This window comes from Oncorhynchus gorbuscha, linkage group LG09 (assembly GCF_021184085.1).
Source record: "Oncorhynchus gorbuscha isolate QuinsamMale2020 ecotype Even-year linkage group LG09, OgorEven_v1.0, whole genome shotgun sequence".
In the NCBI taxonomy this organism is placed as follows: Eukaryota; Metazoa; Chordata; class Actinopteri; order Salmoniformes; family Salmonidae; genus Oncorhynchus; species Oncorhynchus gorbuscha.
Genome location: NC_060181.1, coordinates 73,405,664 through 73,426,151, shown reverse-complemented (window position 1 = coordinate 73,426,151; position 20,488 = coordinate 73,405,664). Strand labels below are relative to the sequence as shown.

The 20,488-nt window shown below is 40.2% G+C and overlaps 2 protein-coding genes across 11 annotated transcripts in view; both read right to left on the bottom strand.

The window, feature by feature from the left end:
* Window positions 1-1,584: 1,584 nt before the first annotated feature.
* LOC124044037 (secreted frizzled-related protein 3-like) lies at window positions 1,585-5,767 on the bottom strand. 3 transcript variants are annotated; one of them, XM_046363365.1, is made up of 6 exons: window positions 5,146-5,767; window positions 4,917-4,955; window positions 4,684-4,743; window positions 4,329-4,394; window positions 3,748-3,952; window positions 1,585-2,041 (listed from the first exon to the last, which is right to left on the bottom strand). In XM_046363365.1, the coding sequence occupies exons 1-6, from the start codon at window positions 5,603-5,605 to the stop codon at window positions 1,903-1,905; spliced, it is 969 nt and encodes a 322-aa protein (XP_046219321.1). In that variant the 5' UTR covers window positions 5,606-5,767; the 3' UTR covers window positions 1,585-1,902. The 3 variants fall into 3 exon arrangements, with proteins under 3 accessions (XP_046219321.1, XP_046219322.1, XP_046219323.1); XM_046363366.1 differs by lacking the exon at window positions 4,917-4,955; XM_046363367.1 differs by lacking the exons at window positions 4,684-4,743; window positions 4,917-4,955.
* A 5,537-nt stretch (window positions 5,768-11,304) lies between these two features.
* LOC124044036 (nck-associated protein 1) overlaps window positions 11,305-20,488 on the bottom strand; it is a 55,929-nt gene continuing 46,745 nt past the window's right edge. For 7 of the 8 annotated variants that reach the window (XM_046363359.1, XM_046363356.1, XM_046363358.1 and 4 more), the window contains 8 exons: window positions 18,861-18,954; window positions 18,518-18,600; window positions 18,255-18,335; window positions 17,916-18,009; window positions 14,945-15,061; window positions 14,636-14,745; window positions 13,771-13,860; window positions 11,305-12,463 (listed from right to left, as the gene is read on the bottom strand). In XM_046363359.1, the coding sequence (XP_046219315.1) occupies window positions 12,347-12,463; window positions 13,771-13,860; window positions 14,636-14,745; window positions 14,945-15,061; window positions 17,916-18,009; window positions 18,255-18,335; window positions 18,518-18,600; window positions 18,861-18,954 (786 nt within the window). In that variant the 3' untranslated portion in view covers window positions 11,305-12,346. The remainder of the gene's footprint in view (window positions 12,464-13,770; window positions 13,861-14,635; window positions 14,746-14,944; window positions 15,062-17,915; window positions 18,010-18,254; window positions 18,336-18,517; window positions 18,601-18,860; window positions 18,955-20,488) is intronic. The other variant, XM_046363357.1, reaches the window with a different exon arrangement.

The window sequence follows — 20,488 nt, the reverse complement described above, 5'->3', positions numbered from 1 at the left end:
TAACACATATGGAATCATGTAGTAAGCCAAAAAGTGTTAAATCGAAATACATTTTAGATTCTTCAAAGTTGCCACCCTTTGCCTTGATGATAGTTTTGCACACGCTTGGCATTCTCTCAACCAGCTTCATGTCACCTGGAATGCATTTAAATTAACAGGTGTGCCTTCTTAAAATTTAATTTATGTCCTTCTTAATTCATTTTAGACAATCAGTTGTGTTGTGACAAGGTAGGGGTGGTATACAGAAGATAGCACTATTTGGTAAAAGACCCAGTCCATATTGTGGCAAGAACAGCACAAATAAGCAAAGAGAAACAATTGTTACTTTAAGACATGAAGGTCAGTCAATACGGAAAATGTAAATAACTTTTAAAGTTTCTTCAACTGCAGTCTGAAAAACCATCAATCGCGATGAGGAAACTGGCTCTCGTGAGGACCGCCAAAGGAAAGGAAGACCCAGAGTTACCTCTGCTGCAGAGTTCATTAGAGTTACCAGTCTCAGAAATTGCAGCCCAAATAAATGCTTCACAGAGTTCAAGTAAATGCGTAAATCAGGCCTTCATGGTCGGATTGCTGCAAAGAAACCACTACTAAAGGACACCAATAATAAAAGGAGAGACTTGCTTGGGCCAAGAAACACGTGCAGTGGAAATCTGTCCTTTGGTTTGATGAGTCCAAATTTGAGAGTTTTGGTTCCACCCGTCATGTCTTTTGAGACGCAGAGTATCTCCGCATGTGTCGTTCCCACTGTGAAGCATGGAGGAGGTATGATGGTGCTTTGCTGGTGACACTGTCAATGATTTATTTAGAATTAAAGGCACACTTAACCAGCATGGCTACCATGGCATTCTGCAGCGATACGCCATCCGATCTGGTTTGCAATTAGTGGGACTCTCATTTGTTTTTCAACAGGACAATGTCCCAAAATACATCTACAGCCTGTGTAAGGGCTATTTGACCAAAGAGAGTGATGGAGTGCTGCATCAGATGACCTGGCCTCCACAATCACCCATCATCAACCCAATTGAGATGGTTTGGGAGGAGTTGGACCACAGAGTGAAGGAAAAACAGCCAACAAGTGGTCAGCATATATGGGAATTCCTTCAAGACTGTTGGACAAGCATTCCGGGTGAATCTGGTTGAGAGAATGCCAAGAGTGTGCAAAGATGTCAAAGGCAAAGGATGGCTACTTTGAAGAATCTCAAATATGAAATATATTTATTTGTTTATCACTTTTTGGGTTACTACATGATTTCATTTGTGTTATTTCATAGTTTTGATGTCTTCAATATTATTCTACAATGTAGAAAATAGTAAAAATAAAGAAACCCTTGAATGATTAGGTGTGTCCCGACTTTTAACTGGTACTGTAGGTAGTAATAGGGTGCCATTTGGGATGCAGTCATTGTCACTCCTCCAGCAAAGTCCCATGCAAGGCTCCCAATCATTCTCCAACTGTATACCCACACATTTAGCACGGTTAAATGAAAATGTTGTTTGTGCAAAAAAAAGATTATGAAAACAAAGAATTAAACAAAAATAATACAAAACAAAGCAACAACTAAAAAATGATCTACAATTCAGCTATGACTTATCTAAATTGTGACAATGGTTAAAAAATAAACGTGCAATAGTGCAATTTCTCAGTTTTCTGTCTGCAAACACTTTTCTTTCTATCTTGTCTCCATATGTTGTCCCATATGTCATCCCTTGGGGCTGCAAAATTTCTGTAACTTTCCTCAAATTCCCAGGTTTTCCATAAATCCTGGTTTAACGACTGCAGATTTCCTGCTTATTTCCTCATGATTCCCAAAATCTTCAAACCAAGATTTCTAGAAAACCTGGGAAGTTAGAGGAATTTTGCAACCCTGTCATCACTGCACAGGGACGTGCCTTGGTTGATCAGTGGCGGGTCCTCCGCATATTGCTTCTGCCAGAGTTTCCCCGGCTTTGGTCCCTCAGTACCTGGTCCCAACGCCTCACCTTCCTCCCCATACGGTCCTTCCACTTCTGTGCAATGGAGCCTTCGATGAGCAGAAGCCTACATGTATGACAGACAGGTACAGTGCCTTCAGAAAGTACACACACCCCTTGACTTGTTCCACATTTTGTTGTGTTACAGACGGAATTTAAAATGTATTAAATTGAGATTTTGTGACAATGATCAATACCCCATAATGTCAGTGGAATTTTGTTTTTAGAAATGTTTACAAATGAATTAGAAATGAAAAGCTGAAATGTCTTGATTCAATAGTGTTCAACCCTTTTCTAATGGCAAGCCTAAATACATTCAGAAGTAGAAATAAGCTTAACAAGTCACATAATAAGTTGCATGGACACTGTGTGCAATAATAATTTTTAACATGATTTTAAAATGACTACCCCATCTCTGTACCCGACACATACAGATAATTGTAAAGGTCCCCAAGTTGAGCAGTGAATTAAGCACAGATTCAACCACAAAGACCAGGGAGTATTTTCCCTTTATATTCTCCAGAAGGGTGGGGGCTGCATCATGTTATGGGTATGCTTGTCATTGGCAAGGACTAGGGAGTTTTTTTTATGTTGATAAAAATAAATAGAATGGAGCTTAACACAGGCAAAAGCCTTTAGGAAAACCTGGTTCAGTCTGCTTTCCAACAGACACAGGGAAACTAATTCAACTTTCAGCAGGACAATAACCTAAAAGAACAAGACCAAATATACACTGTGGGTACAAAACATTAGGAACACATCCCTAATACTGAATTGCACCCCCTTTTGCCCTCAGAACAGCCTCAATTAATTGGGTCTGTGTAGTCGTAATGTGTCAAGAATTCCACAGGGATGCTGGCCCATGTTTACTCCAATGCTTCCCACAGTTGTGTCATTCCTTTTCCTCATTTAACTGTAAGATGTAAATATTGTGTTATTTATTGTTCTTTGAGGCGGTTGCCATATACCTGTGATGTCCTTTGGGTGGTGGACCATTCTTGATACATATGGGACACTGTTAAGTGTGAACATTCCATCAGTGTTGCAGTTCTTGACGCACTCAAATCAGCGTGCCTGGCAACTTCTACCCCCCTAAACCCTTCAATGATTAATTCTGAAATCCATCTAGATAAACACAAGACACTGCAATAACCTTCACCCTCCACACTGCCGCACCCCACATAGTCAATTCTCTATCAGATACAAAGGTACCATACTCTGGAATTGTTATCTTCACATTGCCAAAACCTCAATAACTTCAAGTGAAGATTGGGGGTCAGCCTGATGACCCAAACTACTCAGTAATCTCCTCCATATAGCCCAACTCTTACATCCACACACACATTTAAATAAAACATGTACCGTTTATTTAGATTTTTTTTGTGATTGTTGATCAGTTCATTTGTACATTTGTGATTAGCAGGTTTTGTTATTTGTTTTAACAAGTTTTTATTTTATTTGTGTGCTTATGTATTGTATATATTTTTGGTGTTTTCATATAAAGCACTTGTCCTTCCAACCATACCTGCACACCATTTTTTATTTTGTTGTTTAGCACTTTACTTTGATGCAAATAAATTCAACCTAAATTAAATACATTTTAATCCCACTTTTTAACACAACAACATTTTTAAAAAGCCAAGGGGTGTAAATACTTTCTGAAGGCACTATAGGTGGCATGAGTTACAATGTGGTATGAACTACAATAGTCAACTATCCCATGAATGATTGTTGCTATTAGAGAGCCAGTAATGTGACTGGCTCAAGACATACCTGGACCTCTCCTCATTCTCATAACCCATGATGATGTACTCGTCGTTGGCGGTGAGAGGAGGACAGGGACAGCCAGAGTTGTAGTGCAGTGTGACGGTATCACGAGGGATGTTAACAAAGGAAGACTTCAGGATGTCTTTGACCTCCACGATTGCACTCAAGTCATGATTCCTGTTTTTGATCTCCTTCACCCTTGCACGAATCACTGGGAAGAAAACATTAAACATGATTTTTGTTTGTTTGATTATTTTAAAGGATACTTTACATTTGAAGCCTACTTGTTTGACTGAACATATGGGGCCGGTTTCCTGGAAACTAACTAAGCCTAGTCCAAGACTACTTTTGGAGGAGATTCCATTGAGAATGCTTTTTAGTCCAGGACTAGAAATGTAATCTGTGTCTAGAAAATCATCCTTCAGAGTTTTAGGACAATGATAAAATCATGCATTGTTATAATCAGCTTCTAAGTAACTACATAACTCTCATTCTATAATATGTTCCCAAATGTAAATGTAAATATGAACTGCAAAAATAATGCCTATGAAAATCATTCAGAAAATTGTAAATATGTAATAGCTCACCATAGTTGTAATTATTCTTTAGGTAGGTCTTGAGACCCAGTTTAACTGACTTGCACTTGCAACGATCTGAAACAATAAATGAATAATGTGATACATTGTAGAACATCTGCGATTGAAAAAGCCCTATAAATCTACACGTTTTTGAACAGCAAAATGACATTCTTGAAATTCATGTAATGAAAAACATGAGGTGAAAATCTATACCGTATTCTAATATAATACTGTTCAGATTATTTTGCACTAAATTCAATAGCCAAACATAATTTTTAAGATACATTTGCAGTATGTACTAACAGCTCCATGTAAAAGTATCCAAATGTTTGATGAAGCAAAGAAAATGTGATTATTATTTTACCATTGTTGGCTCCTTTACAGTTGACATTGTGAGAATCACTTGGAAAGTCAGGAGTTGATTCTGAATAAAACCAACTATGATGAGAACATTTTCACTCAATAACAGTATTATCTTCACAAGTAGCCTCTAATGTCATAGGCCAGTGTAGTTCCATTTTTTGTCATTTTATAGTGGTAACATAATAAATGGTCATGTTTAATTCACAGAACATTCAAGGGCCACATGCATCTTACCAGGTGAGCATTTTGTGGGGTCCTGATAGTAAGGGTTGTCTAAGTAACAGACAGGAATAAAGTTTACTTATAAGCGGCTGCTGTAGAGAATTTTATAGACTACAGATATTCTCATCGTCATACTTTTTCCCTTTTATCTTTATTATGCGAGTTAGCCTGTATTTATTCACAATACCTATGTCAGAACTACGCTATGGAATCTTCATCATCATAATCCCCCATATCCTACCTGGTCCTTCTGCTTTTACAATGGCCTCAGGTGAGATACAGACTCCCCGGTCGTAGACTGGCAGATCCTCGCAGGCCAAGCTCTCTGGCCAGGTGTGATTATACCGTTTCATCACAGGTTCACAGCCGCATTTCGCACGCTCACACACCGACTTGCAGGGCTTGATAGGGTCGTGTTGGAAGTCAATCGTGCATATTGGGGCGTACATGGCGCACAGAAAGAACAGTAAATCTGTACTACACTGGGTGCCAAGAAGCCCTTCAAACTGCTCAATAGCCAGGACTGCGTTGGCCTGGGTGCTGTGGTGGAGGTGGTTGGGCATTTTCGTCATGTTCCAGGGCATGGACTTGCACAGAGGGATCCGAATGGGCTCACATGCCGCCGAAGACGCTCTGGGTATACTAAACAGACAGGTAACCGCGAGGAAGGAGACGAATAACTCGTGGGAAAACATGTTCATCCTCAGTTATATGCTGACAGTTGGTTTAGGATAAACAATAAATCTAAATGCAATGTCTGGTTATGAAGTCGGAATGGATAAACTTAAACGCGTAATGAAATCCTAAAATATATAGCTAGCCTAAAGTTGTCTGTCTACCCGGACGTGTCTAAACTTTGCGTCACGTAAAAGGAAAGAGGTTCAAACGTCATCTTTTGTGAGTAAAACCAAAATAACCTATTTGATATCGAATTCCTCGTGGACGGTGAAGATTGCTTTCGATTTCCAACTGTTTTGTTGCTTATTCCATTGGCGCGTGTGTGATCATATTGCGGGTGGGCTTGTGGCTCCACTCTCTCTATCTCCTCCTTCCCAGACTAGTTAGCACTGCAGTGAGTCTGCGGGACCAGCTTTTTTACCCTTTACAAATTTCCTCTATCATCATCATGCCTGTCTGACCCTCCTCCTACTCCTGATTCAAGCCAACACCAAGCAGGACTGGAGAACTTGCCCCATAGCCTTCTTTGAAAAACATGTACATTAGACTCGTTCTGGGATGGGCAACTGGCGGATCAATTTCCACACATGCAAATATATATATATACAGTACCAGTCAAAGGTTTGGACACACCTACTCATTCAAGGGTGTTTCTTTATTTTTGGACACACCTACTCATTCAAGGGGTTTTCTTTATTTTTGGACACAGCTACCCATTCAAGGGTTTTTCTTTATTTGTACTATTTTCTACATTGTAGAATAATAGTGAAGACATCAAAACTATGAAATAGCACATATGGAATCATGTAGTAACCAAAGAAATGATAAACAAATCAAAATATATTTTATATTGGAGATTCTTCAAATAGCCCCCCTTTGCGTTGATGACAGCTTTACCCACTCTTGGCATTCTCTCAACCAGCTTTACCTGCAATTATTTTTCCAACAGTTGAAGGAGTTCCCACATATGCTGAGCACTTGTTTGATGCTTTTCTTTCCCTCTGCCGTCCGACTCATCCAAACCATCTCAATTGGTCGGATGATTGTGGAGGCCAGGTCATCTGATGCAGCACCATCACTCTCCTTCTTGGTCAAATAGGCTTTACACAGGCCGGAGAATGTTGGAAATTCATTGCAGGTGAAGCTGGTTGAGAGAATGCCAAGAGTGTGTAAAGCTGTCATCAACGCAAAGGGGGGCTATTTGAAGGATCTCCAATATAAAATATATTTTGATTAGTTTATAATTTCTTTGGTTACTAGATGATTCCATATGTGCTATTTCATAGTTTTGATGTCTTCACTATTATTCTACAATGTAGAAAATAGTACAATAAAGAAAAACCCTTGAATGAGTAGGTGTTCTAAAAGTTTTGACCGGTAGTGTGTGTATTTTTACAGTGCATTCAGAAAGTATTCAGACCCCTTGACTTTTTCCACATTTTGTTACATTTTGTCCTTGTTCTACCATTTATTAAATACATGTTTCCCACATCAATCTACACACAATACCCCGTAATGGCTCTGGATAACAGCGTCTGCTAAATGACTTAAATGTAAATGTAAAATGACAAAGCATAAACAGGTTTAAAAACAAACAAAACAGAAATACCTTATTTACATAAATATTCAGACCCCAGACCCTGCTATGAGCCTCGAAATTGAGCTCAGGTGCATCCTGTTTTCATTGATCATCCTTGAGATGTTTCTACAACTTGATTGGAGTCCACCTGTGGTAAATTCAATTGATGGATGATTTGGAAAGGCTGTCTATATAACACCTGTCTATATAAGGTCCCACAGTTGGCAGTGTATGTCAGAGCAAAAACCAAGCCAAGAGGTCGAAGATATTTTCTGCAGAGCTCTGAGACAGGATTGTGTCAAGGCACAGATTTGAGGAATTTTATATTTTTAAAATGTTACCTTTATTTAACTAGGGAAGTCAGTTAAGAACACATTCTTATTTACAATGATGGCCTAGGAACAGTGGGTTAACTGCCTTGTTCAGGGGCAGAACAACAGATTTGTACCTTGTCAGCTCAGGGACTCGATCTAGCAACATTTTGGTTACTGGCCCAATCCTCTAACCACTAGGAAGGGTACCAAAACATTTCTGCAGCATTGAAAGTCCCCAAGAACACAGTGGCCTCCATCATTCTTAAATGGAAGAAGTTTGGAACCACCAAACTTCCTAGAGCTGACCACTCTGCCAACCTGAGCAATCGGGAGGGGGGAGGCTTGGTCAGGGAGGTGACCAAGAACCCGATGGTTACTCTGACATGGCTCCAGAGTTCCTCTGTAGAGATGTGGAAATCTTGCAGAAAGATCACCATCTCTGCAGCACTCCACCAATCAGGCCTTTATGGTAGAGTGGCCAGACGAAAGCCACTCCTCAGTAAAAGGCACGACAGCCCACTTGGAGTTTGCCAAAAGGCACCTAAAGGACTCTCAGACCATGAGAAAACAAGATTCTCTGGTCTGATGAAATCAAGATTGAACTCTTTGGCCTGAATGCCAAGCGTCACGTCTGGAGGAAACCTGGCACCATCCCTACGGTGAAGTATGGTGGTGGCAGCATTATGCTGTGGGGATGTTTTTCAGCTGCAGAGACTGGGAGGCTAGTTTGGATAGAGGGAAAGATGAATAAAGCAAAGTACAGAGAGATCCTTGATGAAAACCTGCTCCAGAGCGCTTAGGACCTCAGACTGGGGTGATGGTTCACCTTCCAACAGGACAATGACCCTAAGCATACAGCCAAGATAATGCAGGAGTGCCTTCGGGACAAGTCTATGAATGTCCTTGAGTAACCCAGCCAGAGTGAACTTGAACCCGATCAAACATCTCTGGAGAGACCTGAAAATAGCTGTGCAGCGACGCTCTCCATCCAACCTGACAGAGCTTGAATACAGGTGTACCAATCTTGTAGCGTCATACCCAGGAAGTCTCGAGGCTGAAATCGCTGCTAAAGGTGCTTGAACAAAGTACAGAGTAAAGGGTCTAAATACTTACGTAAATGTGATATTTAATTTATTTATTACAAAAAATGTGTATATATATTTAATCTGTACTGAGTGCACAAAACATTGAGAACACCTTCCCAATGTTGAGTTGCTCCCCTCCCTTCTTTGCCCACACAACAGGTGGAAAGCATTCCACAGGGATGCATGTTGATCCCAAAGTCTCCCACAGTTGTGTCAAGTTCCCTGGATGTCTTTTGGGGGGTGGACCAGTCTTGAATCACATGGGAAACTTTTGAGTATGAAAATCCCAGCAGCTTTGCAGTTCTTGACACAAACCAGTGCACCTGGCACCTACTACCATGCCACATTCAAAGGCACTTAAATATTTTGTCTTGCCCATTCACTCTCTGAATGGCACACATACACAATCCATGTCTCAATTGTTTCAAGGCTTAAAAATCATTACTTTACCTGTCTCCTCCCCTTCATCTACACGGATTGAAATGGAATTAACAAGTGACATCAATAAGGGATCATAGCTTTTACCTGGATTCACCTGGTCGGTCTATGTCATGGAAAGAGCAGGTGTCCTTAATGTTTTGTACACTCAGTGTACAAAGGTTCACTCAATTAGCACATCAGCTAATATTTTTTCGATTGGTAAATTAGTCTAGCCAGCTATTTATACGTGTAGTAATGATGGTCGAATTACTGACTGGGGCCCACTTTAATTTTGTTAGTCACTAACTCAGATATCATATAAAAAATGACAAATTGTGTTGAATTGCAGCAAACCTGGTTTAAAACGGCATCATGTTCTATATTCCTCATTACAAAATGGGTTTAATTGCAGGAAATTAACTCTAAAACTTATTTTTTCTTCTTTCCTCTCAATTAAGGGGGTTCTCTAAAGTGTTTTACTCACAAGTTGGGGGTATGCAGACCCGCGAGCCACTGTGGCCCCTCTTGATGAGTTCAGATTTGTTGTGGCCCCCACACCCATCAAAGTTGCCCATCCCTGGTCTTGATAACCTAACTTATTTTAGTAAAGCGGCCTATACATTTTTATAGGAATTAAACAATCATTCTGGCTATTATGAAGACATGGGGTGTGTTCGTAAATTCACTCTGGATTGTCAGAGAGCGCTCTGGGAGTTCGTAAATTCACTCGGGATTGTCAGAGAGCGCTCTGGGAGTTCGTAAATTCAGAGTGTTGTCAGATTGTCCGTTAGTAAATTCAGAGCGTTTCGCTCACTGAGCATTCAGAGAGCACACTGGACTCTTTGACAGTGGAGTAAGGGAAAGGGTAAGGAAAAGGGGGATACATAGTCAGTTGTACAACTGAATGCCTTCACCTGAAATGCATCTTCCGCATAGGGTTGATCAGTGCGTTCTGACCTCATAACATCAGTCAAGCACCCAAGCTAACTGATTCAAATTGGCTTGAAAACCTTACTCTGACCGTTTTCCTCACCCTGGCAGAGCTGATTAGGCTGTTTTCATGTGATCTAGAGCGTTGGTGACTGTAACCGAGCTGCTGGCAACAATTTAATACATTATTTTTGCTGACATTTACTGACACCGCTCATATTCAACGGGCGTTGCGTGTTTGTAAATTCATCAGTTAATTCTGCCCTCTCCTGAGTGAATTTACAAACGCACCCATATTATGATGTACACAAGCAGCTTTAATCAAGCCTAATTATTAGTGTGAACTCAACACAATGATGAGTGTTAATAGGCTCATTGGGTGTTGACCAGATTTAATAACATGTTATATATCATTATTTATTAAATTTGTATTTAACTAGGCAAGTCAGTTAAGAACAAATTCTTATTTACAATGATGGCCTACTGGGAAACAGTGCGTTAACTGACTTGTTCAGATTTTTACCTTGTCAGCTCAGGGATTCGATATACTAAACAGTATACAATGGTCAGCATGGAGGATTTTAAAGGGATTGTTTACATTACAAGTTGACCAAGAGGTCATATAGGGTCAGATTGTTAAATAAGATCCAGTATTCACCATTTCAGTGTTCTCTATTTCAGAATGAACTGGATCCATGCAACATTAGGCCAAGTTAAGTGGAGCAAATTAGTCTTATGAAAGCTTTTTAACATACCTTTTTGTTTTGTTTATCACACATACAGTAACAGTGGAATAGAGAGCAGATTTAAGGTTTAGATTTGTAGAAGATCAAATGGACTTCTGATTGACCTTGCCAGCCATTATTAGAATGTTCATGTTTGTTCCTCGTCAAACTGGATCATGGATTGTGTGTGTGCACGCGCTGGTTCCTGTGATCATGTGACTGAGGGGTGTTTAACAACATGACCAGGGAAACATCACTGTGAGGGCTGCCTGCCAGGACTCTGTGTTCTCAGGCCATGGGAACACTTCCCCACTAATATTTTGACAGCAAAAAAAATAAAAAAATACACAAAACAACCAAGACCAATGTTGGCCTACATACAAAAAAGGAAACTGTTACTAGGAAAGACCTTCAAGTTCTAAGCACTGAGAAGCAAACTCAATAACACATGACAATCAGGTCAGATGTGAGTCAATTTGCTGCCAATTGTGATAGCTAGAACTGTGGAAATTTCCCTAAACAAATGTCTCAAGTGGAAACACAAGTTAAAATTATTAGGCTAATCATAGCAAATTTGTGTGTGTGTGAGTATGTATGGTATTTTGTGTACAGCTTATATCCTGAAGTTTATTCAAACATTTGAAACAAATGAGACTCTAGGCCAGTAAGTGGATATAGCCTAAGATTTATTTATCACGTTATGGAGGACACACGGTTCATTGAAACATTGAAAACATATAAAAGTGGTAAAAGGAAAACTATGTAGAAACATTCAATAAATATGAAAGAATGTTTATTATATACCGTACAGACAGGTACTATGGAGTAGTTATGCCAATGAGGCATTTAGTTAAAAAATTATTCTATGCTTTGTACAAATATCAACCATCAGTTTTCATAATATTTAAGTTTAATACCAACATTTCAGGTTAGCTCCAAATAATATAAGATGCTATGTTTTCTCAACAGTTTGGCAAATATCTCAAAGAAACACAAAAAATGTAAATAACACAAATTCACAAAGATACACATACTGTAATAACCGACAGATAATGATGATGAATATAACTGTGTATCATCATTTTCCAAATATCTGCAATTTGTTTTGCACATTCCCCTTCACCGATAATAGCATTTTTAGTGTTATGTTTCTAAATATTGAATGGGTTAAAAATTAAGACAATATTTAAAAATTAAATTAAGTAGTAGTGTATTGTCACGGATCATTGTCAACAAAGCTTACATCAGATTAAGTAAACAAATGATTAATTCATAAAACTGTATGAGAAGAAAAACCCTGATCCCACAAAACCAATAATACTATTTTTTTGTTTTCTTTAAGACTGTAAGTTGAAACACAGCACACCCACAATGGTCATATCATCATATAAGACTCATGTTGTCCAAAGCCATATATTTATATTCTCAGTAAAGAGCTCTGGGGCTGCCTGCATATATCAAGCGTCTCAGAGTAGAAGTGCTGATCAGGTCTCCCCCTGTCAAGTTAATGTTATTCATTATGATCTAAAAAGGCAACACTGATCCCAAATCAGCACTCCTACTCTGAGACGCTTGATACATACGGCCCTTGTCTCCTCTTCACTATCTGCATGCTGAACTCCAGACAAGGTGAGGAGTCTCTCACTCGCTCTCTCCCTCCTCTAATCTCTCTCTCCTCTAACCCCTCTTTCATCTCCTCCTCTCAGCGCTCTCAGGCGGAGGAAGACACACTCTGCTTGTAGACAGCATGGTATGCATTACGGAGCAGCACATAGGGGAAGCAGGACTCCAGAAGGTCCATGGTCAAGAACGGGGACTCCTGCACAATCTGGTAGAGAGAACACATGGATGGATATGGATAGAACCTAAAATAACCACTGTGAGAATGTCCCAAATAGCTTTCCATTCCCTATATATTGAAGTACTATAGACCAGGGCCCACATACGTCTCTGGTCAAAAGAAGTGCGCTATATAGGGAACCAATTGGGATGCAGACTGAGTTTAATCATACTTTTGTGATTTTGCCTTGTTCTCTATATTATTGAGGCAGAGTAGCCCCATGGATAAGGCATAAGGGTGTGTGTGTTCTATATTATGCCAGTTCCACTACAGGATAAAAACTGTGGGTGATTCTTCCTTCTTTCCACCCTGGTTGTCTTTCTATTCAAAAACCTCCCTCCATTACAATATTCTTCAAAGTCAAGTAATTACAAATCCTACAGACCAGTAAGCCCCTCTGATCAACAGACAATACATGTGTATGCATGACTGCATATGTAACTTTCAATACACAGTCAAATAAAATAGTGCTCTGTTCATTTTCAAGTAGAAAGAGGTTTGCGATTCTCTTTATTTTATTTCTGCTTTGGGCTGGCCAGAGAAATAATGAGAATGTTGACCTTGAACAAGTATATTACATGTGTTAGATGGTAGCTAGATGATGTGACAACGTGTTAGATGATAGCTAGATGATGTGACAAAGTGTTAGATGATAGCAAAATGTTAGTTAGAGGATGTGACAACGTGTTAGATGATAGCTAGATGATTTTGACAACGTGTTAGATGATAGTTAGATGATAGTTATAGGATGTATCTACGTGTTAATGTTAGTTAGGGGATGTGACACTGTGTTATGATAGCTAGGTGATAGTTAGATGATGGGACATGTTAGATGATAAGTTAGATGTGACACTGTGCTATGATAGCTAGGTGATAAGTTAGATGATGGGACAACATGTTAAGATGGTAGCGAGATGATAGTCAGAGGATGTGACAACGTGTTAGATGATAGAGGATGTGACAACATTTAGATGATAGTTAGATGTGACACTGTGTTATGATAGCTAGGTGATAGTTAGATGATGTGACAACTTGATAGCTAGAGTAGGCATAACTTTATAATTCTTAGTCATTCGGTTTGATATAGTATCGTAAATTAATAGGATATGACTCTCTTAAATTACTTTCCCAGGTCTCCCTTTGGGAAATAGTTATTCTGACCTTAACGGGACTTAAATAAAGGTTAAATAGAACATGACGTGTGTTGTAGTTTAGTCCGGATCCCAAACGGCACCCTATTCCTTATATATGGAATAGGGTACCATTGGAACACACTCATACAGTATGTGACTCACCATGTCCAGGAGCAAGTAGACAGATTCTCTGTTCCTTGTTGTGGTTTTGTCAGTCTCCTGGCCGATCTTCAACAAACTGGAGGAGGCAAGCTGCACAGGAGAGAAAGAACAAATGAAATCAGATTTTTTTGTTGTCCATTACTAAGCTTTATCTGTGTCTGGGGAAACCGACCCTGAAAGTGTAGAAGCACTTGTGTCTCTTTCCATCAGTTTTACAATGTTACTGGACATTTAAAGTCTATAACACAGTCACTATGAATAACCCCAAACCACCAGTTTACCATTCTAAACTTGACATGAGGGTTCAGCTTTGACACATGGATTTAAACACAGCATTTCAAAGAGGACCTGGCTTGGGCTGTGTCTCACATGGTTTCAGATGGGAAACAGCACTAAAGATTTCAACACTGTTATAGTAATACATTATTGGAACACAATTAAAAGTAACAGGACATTGAGGAATAATTCCAATGGAAATACATAGAGGGGAAAACAAGGTCAGTGGGTCGCTGTGCCCTCCCCCTTAGCAATGCAGAAAAATCACTAGTCATGCAGAAAAAATCATTTAAGATATTAAAATAAAAATGATTTAGAATCACAGAAGGTTTATGGAACATTAACATTTTTAAATCCTGGTTATGAAAATAAAAAATGATCCTGCCTTTGCCCACATTGTGTGTATTTAAACATGTATGCGTCCCAAATAGAACCCTATTCCCTACATAGTGCACAACTTTTGATGCAGGCTCAAATAGAGAATAAATATAAAACAGATGAAGGAAGAGAGCTGCTTATAATAAATAATTAAAAAGGGTGAAGATAAATGTGTGGTATAAACCAAATGGACTATCACTATAAAACGTACTGCGAGGAACTCTTTGAGGCGGTCCTCGATGCTGCCCTTGTGGATGGTGAATAAAGCTGCAGCGATCTGGTTTATAGCTTTAGCCAGACAGTGGATGTTGTTGCAGTGACCTGTGAAAGGATGACAGACAAGAAGATATTAGTGTCTCGACAATGTCTTTAAACACTGTGGGTAAAACGGTCTACTGTATCTCACAGCTCTGTTAACAAGGACGATTATGAAGGAACCATATAAATAAGTATAACAACAAATGTCATAGAACATATAATATACATAGAACATATACTTCATGTATCTAAGAACAGGTACCTTGGATAGCAGGGCTATACTGGGACATGACGTTGCTTGCCAAGGTGGGCATAGAGACCGCCACAAAGACCATCAGCAGGCACGCTATCTTGTACTCTTCCTCCGGACTGATGTTCTCTGTTACCAAAGAAAGGAAATGTCCGTTAACACCATCAGGGGGATCTATTATGGATATTATTCAAAAATGAAGACCCTCTAGCCAAGACAAACTGCATTATGGCTCCCTAATTAACTGTAATTTATATTTACAGGACTGGGAGGGGATTCAACTATGTGGACCCAATAAGGGGTAGGTGTGCCTCCCAAATGGCACACTATTCCCTATGGGCCCAGGTCAAAAGTAGTGCACTACATAGGGAATAGGGTGCCATTTGTGACACATGCAAGGAGATGAGGTTGAGGGTTGATAACTATTTTGAAAGTAAACAGAGGTTTGTATAAAAACAGCCGCGGTGTATAACAGAAATGTCTTCACTGGCCAAAAGGCCCCCAGGGCTCTTAGTAGCTCTGAGTTAAAACAATGTTATTTAGTATTTTCCTTAGAGCAACAGAGAGGGGTTGGGAACTTGAGGAGAGCCATTGGCGTCGTCCTAAATGGCACCCTATTCCCTATATAGTGCAATACTTTTGACCAAACCCCTATATATGGGTTGGGTGCCATTTCGGATGCGCCCAGAGAGGAATCTCTAGTAATAGGGTGCTATTTGGGAAGCACTCTCGGGCCCATTTGTGCACTATTTAGGGAATTGTAGGGTGCAGAAATTGGACTGGACTTTGTGGATATGGCTGCAGGCTACATGACTTGACAACTTAATACCAGTGTGCATAAGCATCAACATGTCCAAATGTTACCTAAACAAATGCCTGGCCTATCTGTTGCGATTATGAAATTGACAGGACATATTTATTTTTCATTTATGAAAACTTTGATTTTGACTACAGAGTGGAATGCAGTTCTAATGCTTGTCCAACTGTCACGCTCTCTGACATGATCGACAGATTACTTTTCAAACTGTGAGATTTCAACAGTGAGTCAGTTATCCCTTTACACAGCATGTGGACATGGAACTCAGGCTATGAGGCATATGAGTAATAGTCATCATTTCAGCTAAACAACTTAACATACACTACATGACCACAAGTATGTGGACACCTGCTTGTCAAACATCTCATTCCAAAATCATGGGCGACATTATGGAGTTGGTCCCCTTCTTTGCTGCTATAACAGCCTCCACTCTTCATGGAAAGCTTTCCACTAGATGTTGGAACATTGCTGCGGGGACTGGTTTCCATTCAGCCACAAGAGCATTAGTGAGGTCGGCACTGATGTTGGGCGATTAGGTCTGGCTCTCAGTCGGTGTTCTATTTTATCCTAAAGGTGTTCGATGGGGTTGAGGTCAGGGCTCTGTGCAGGCCAGTCAAGTTCTTCCACACCGATCTCGGCAAACTATTTCTGTATGGACCTCGCTTTGTGCACGGGGGCATTGTCATGCTGAAACAGAAAAGGGCCTTCCTAAAACTGTTGCCACAAAGTTGGGAGCACAGAATCGTCCACAATGTCATTGTATGCTGTAGTGTTAAGATTTCCCTTCACTAAAACTAAGGAGCTTAGCTCGAACCATAAAAAACAGCCCCAGATCATTATTCCTCTTTCACCAAATTTGTTGGCACTATGTATTAGGGCAGGTAGCGTTCTCCTGGCATCGGCCAAACCCAGATATGTCCGTCGGACTGCCAGATGGTGAAGCATGGCGGCGAGCTTTACATCACTCCAGCCGCCGATTGGCATTGCGCATGATGATCTTAGGGTTGTGTGTGGCTGCTCGGCCATGGAAACCCATTTCATGAAGCTTCTGGACAGTTCTTGTGCTGACGTTGGTTCCAGAGACAGTTTGGAACTCTGTAGTGAATGTTGCAACCGAGTACAGATGATTTTTTACACGCTATGCGTTTCAGCACTCGACAGTCCCGTTCTCTGAGCTTGTTAGGCCTACCACTTTGCGTCTGAGCCGTTGTTGCTCCTAGACATTTCCACTTCACAATAACAGCACTTACAGTTGACCAGGGCAGCTCTATCAATGGGTGTGGCTGAAATTCACCAATCCACTCATTTGAAGGGGTGTCCACATACTTTTGTATATATAGTGTATGTGTCCAGATTTCTCAATTGAGGATTAAGTCAAATGTTATTTTTATATTTTATAAAAGTACAAAATGGTATAATACACTGTAGTTGGTGGAAACATGGGAGAAGTTGATAATCATGTTATTCGACATATGAGAAAATGCTATTGAAAGATTTTGATGAGATTTTCACACTTCCTAGAGAGCGCTTCATTGTTTATATCCATTCAGCACCGTTCACAGCCTCTTAAGGCTTAGCCCCACCCCACCCACGTAAACACGTGTGAGTCAGCATGGCATTGCCCACCAAAATGTAAGACTCTCTACTTAAACCCAGCTAAATTTAGGGAGCTGTAGCAACACTTTTTCAGTTGTCCATAGCTATATCTTTCCAGAAAATCTGCGGTAGCAAAGATGATCTATATACTAACTAGGAAAGCTCCCATTCTGTAGACAGAAGCCTTCGACATGACAGACCAATCAGGACTCATATCTCGGGATGTCCAAACACTCCTTATCTCAGCCAATCATGACTGTTATGGGTATACTTGTCATCGGCAAGGACTAGGGAGTTTTTTAGGATAAAAAGAAAAAGAATACAGCTAAGCAAAGTAAAAATACTAGAGAAAAAACGGTTCTGTTTGCTTTCCAACAGACACTGGGAGACAAATTCACCTTTCAGCAGGACAATAAGCCGGACTTAAAACACAAGGCCAAATGTACACTGGAGTTGCTTACCAAGATGACATTAAATGTTCCTGAGTGGCCGTACTACAGTTTTAACATAAATTGTCTTGAAAATCTATTAAGATTATAAAATGGCTGTCTATGGTGCATCCTATCTCACCTGACTTCTGAGAGGAGAGGGCCACCACTAAGGCAGGATCTATCTCACAGGGCAGACCTGCTGCAGATGACAGCTCATACACATTCATGGCCACCTGATGATCAACAGAGACATAAAGGACATCAGAGAATCAGACTGCTTCAAACACAATAGCCATTCATATATAATATTAATAATTATATAGCCACTTAGCAGATGCTTAAATCCAAAGAAATGTACAGTACAATGTATGTGTGTGAACCTTGTGGGACTTAGTATTCTTATGTGATCCATGTCAGAACTAAACCCACAACCTTGACCACATTAAGCTTAATTTAAAGGTCCTACTGTGTCTCTCACCTTCATGTCGGTCTCTCTTGGAATGTGATCCTTGAAATCCTCCACTGAGCTCACCAGGAATGGGATGTGGCAGGACAACACCTGGTGACAAGAAGAGGATCATGCTTTATTTCAATACAATGACAGAAATGTTAGATTAAACTAACTTTGGCATAGGGTGTAATATGAGAAAACCAGCTTGAGACCGATCAAAATAATTGTGTACTGTATTGTGTCAATATATGATGCCATTCAAGTTGTGGAAAGTTAAAGGGCCGACATACATCTCGGAGTGCCTCCTGAGCAAGGGATCGGAATGAGAGGATGACTCCGATGATGGTCATCCGTTTCAGAACACTGTCGACTGCTGTAACACCAAGACAAAGAACATGCAAGTCTCACAGACAACTGACATGTCTCTAGTAATTTTACAGGTATGCAAATTAGACTAAGGTGTTTTGTTATGTCACCTTTTCCTTTCAGCAGCCATAACCAAACCCATGTAGGCAGAACAGTACTATGGGAGAAATGTATATGCTAGCTTATTTGGACTTGGCCGCACTGAGCCTTGTGTCTGTCTGGCCCAGGAAAACTTTGACCAGGCCAATATAAATACAGAGTACCCACATGAGAGCTTCTTGAACAGAGAAGCCATGTGTTCAGGCTTATCAAAGCTGGTCCTCATCTGGGTCAGAATCTCAACGTTGTCCACCACCAGTTTCTGACGAGAGGAGAAGAAGAATGAGTTGAGGGAGAGGAGTAGAAGTGGGTTAGTGAGAGAGCCTCCTAAGTGGTAAGGGGATTATTTGGGGAAATCAACTAGGGATCCTAATTCCAAAGACTTTCCCCTTCTTTCGCACAACAGGAAAAGGCCCTTAACATCAACAGATGGTGCACTATGCGGGGGGGGAATCTTACAAATGTTTGTCCCAAATGCTACCCTATTCCCTATATAGTGCACTACTTTTGGCCAGAGCCTATATACTGCACTACCTTTGGCTCTGGTCAAAAGTAGTGCATGATGGGCTCTGATCAAAAGTACTGCACAATGTAGGGAATAGGGTGCCATTTGGGATGCATGCAAAATTAGAAGCCTGTACTTTTTTTGCGATGGGTGTCTTGGCGCAATGTTCAGGCAGTCATGTGTGCGGCTCACAATGGGTTGCATGCTTTCTACTTGTTCAGTTTGCTTTGAGAGCATTCGCCGATAACGTGTTTTGTGTTAAGTCATTTGATGAACATGGCTTGGTTTGTACAGAGACGGAATAAAACCAATGCTTTATTCCTACATCTGATTGTGAAAAAGACAAACATATTTTATTTTCACAAATTGCTTTCAGAAGGGAAGGGAAAAGTTTGCATGTTAGAGAATAATAAATATGTGCCAGCGCTACGTTCCAACACTAATGTGTGCTCTAGAGTAAAATACCAATTATATTATAATCTAAAGAACCATTTAAAAAAAATGTCATAATATCTTGTCAGCCTGCTGCAATAAAATTAAATAGTACCCACAAAACACCAGTCTCAAAGTCAACAGTGAAGAGGCGACTCCAGGATGCTGGCCTTCTAGGCAGAATTGCAAAGAAAAAGCCATATCTCAGACTGGCCAATAAAAAGAAAAGATTAAGATGGGTAAAAGAACACAGATACTGGACACCAACTCTGTCTAGAAGGCCAGCATCCAGAGTCGCCTCTTCACTGTTGACGTTGAGACTGGTGTTTTGCGGGTACTATTTAATGAAGCTGCGAGTTGAGGACTTGTGAGGATTCCGTTTCTCAAACTAGACACTCTAATGTACTCTTGCTCAGTTGTGCACCGGGGCCTCCCACTCCTCTTTCTAGTCTAGTTAGAGCCAGTTTGCACTGTTCTGTGAAGGAAGTAGTACACAGCGTAGTACGAGATCTTCAGTTTCTTTGGAATTTCTCGCATTCATTCAGAACAAGAATAGTCAGAAGAAAGTTATTTGTTTCTAGCCATTTTGAGCCTGAAATTGAACCCACAAATGCTGATGCCCCAGATATTCAACTACTCTAAAGAAGGCCAGTTTTATTGCTTCTTTAATCAGCATAAAAGTTTTTAGCTGTAGTAACATAATTGCAAAAGGGTTTTCAAAAGGTTTTTTTTAATGATCAATTAGCCTTTTAAAATACTAAATTTGGAGTAGCTAACATAACGTACCATAGGAACACAGGAGTGATGGTTGCTGATAATGGGCCTCTGTACGCGTAGTGTGTTACTGATGGTAGGCTTT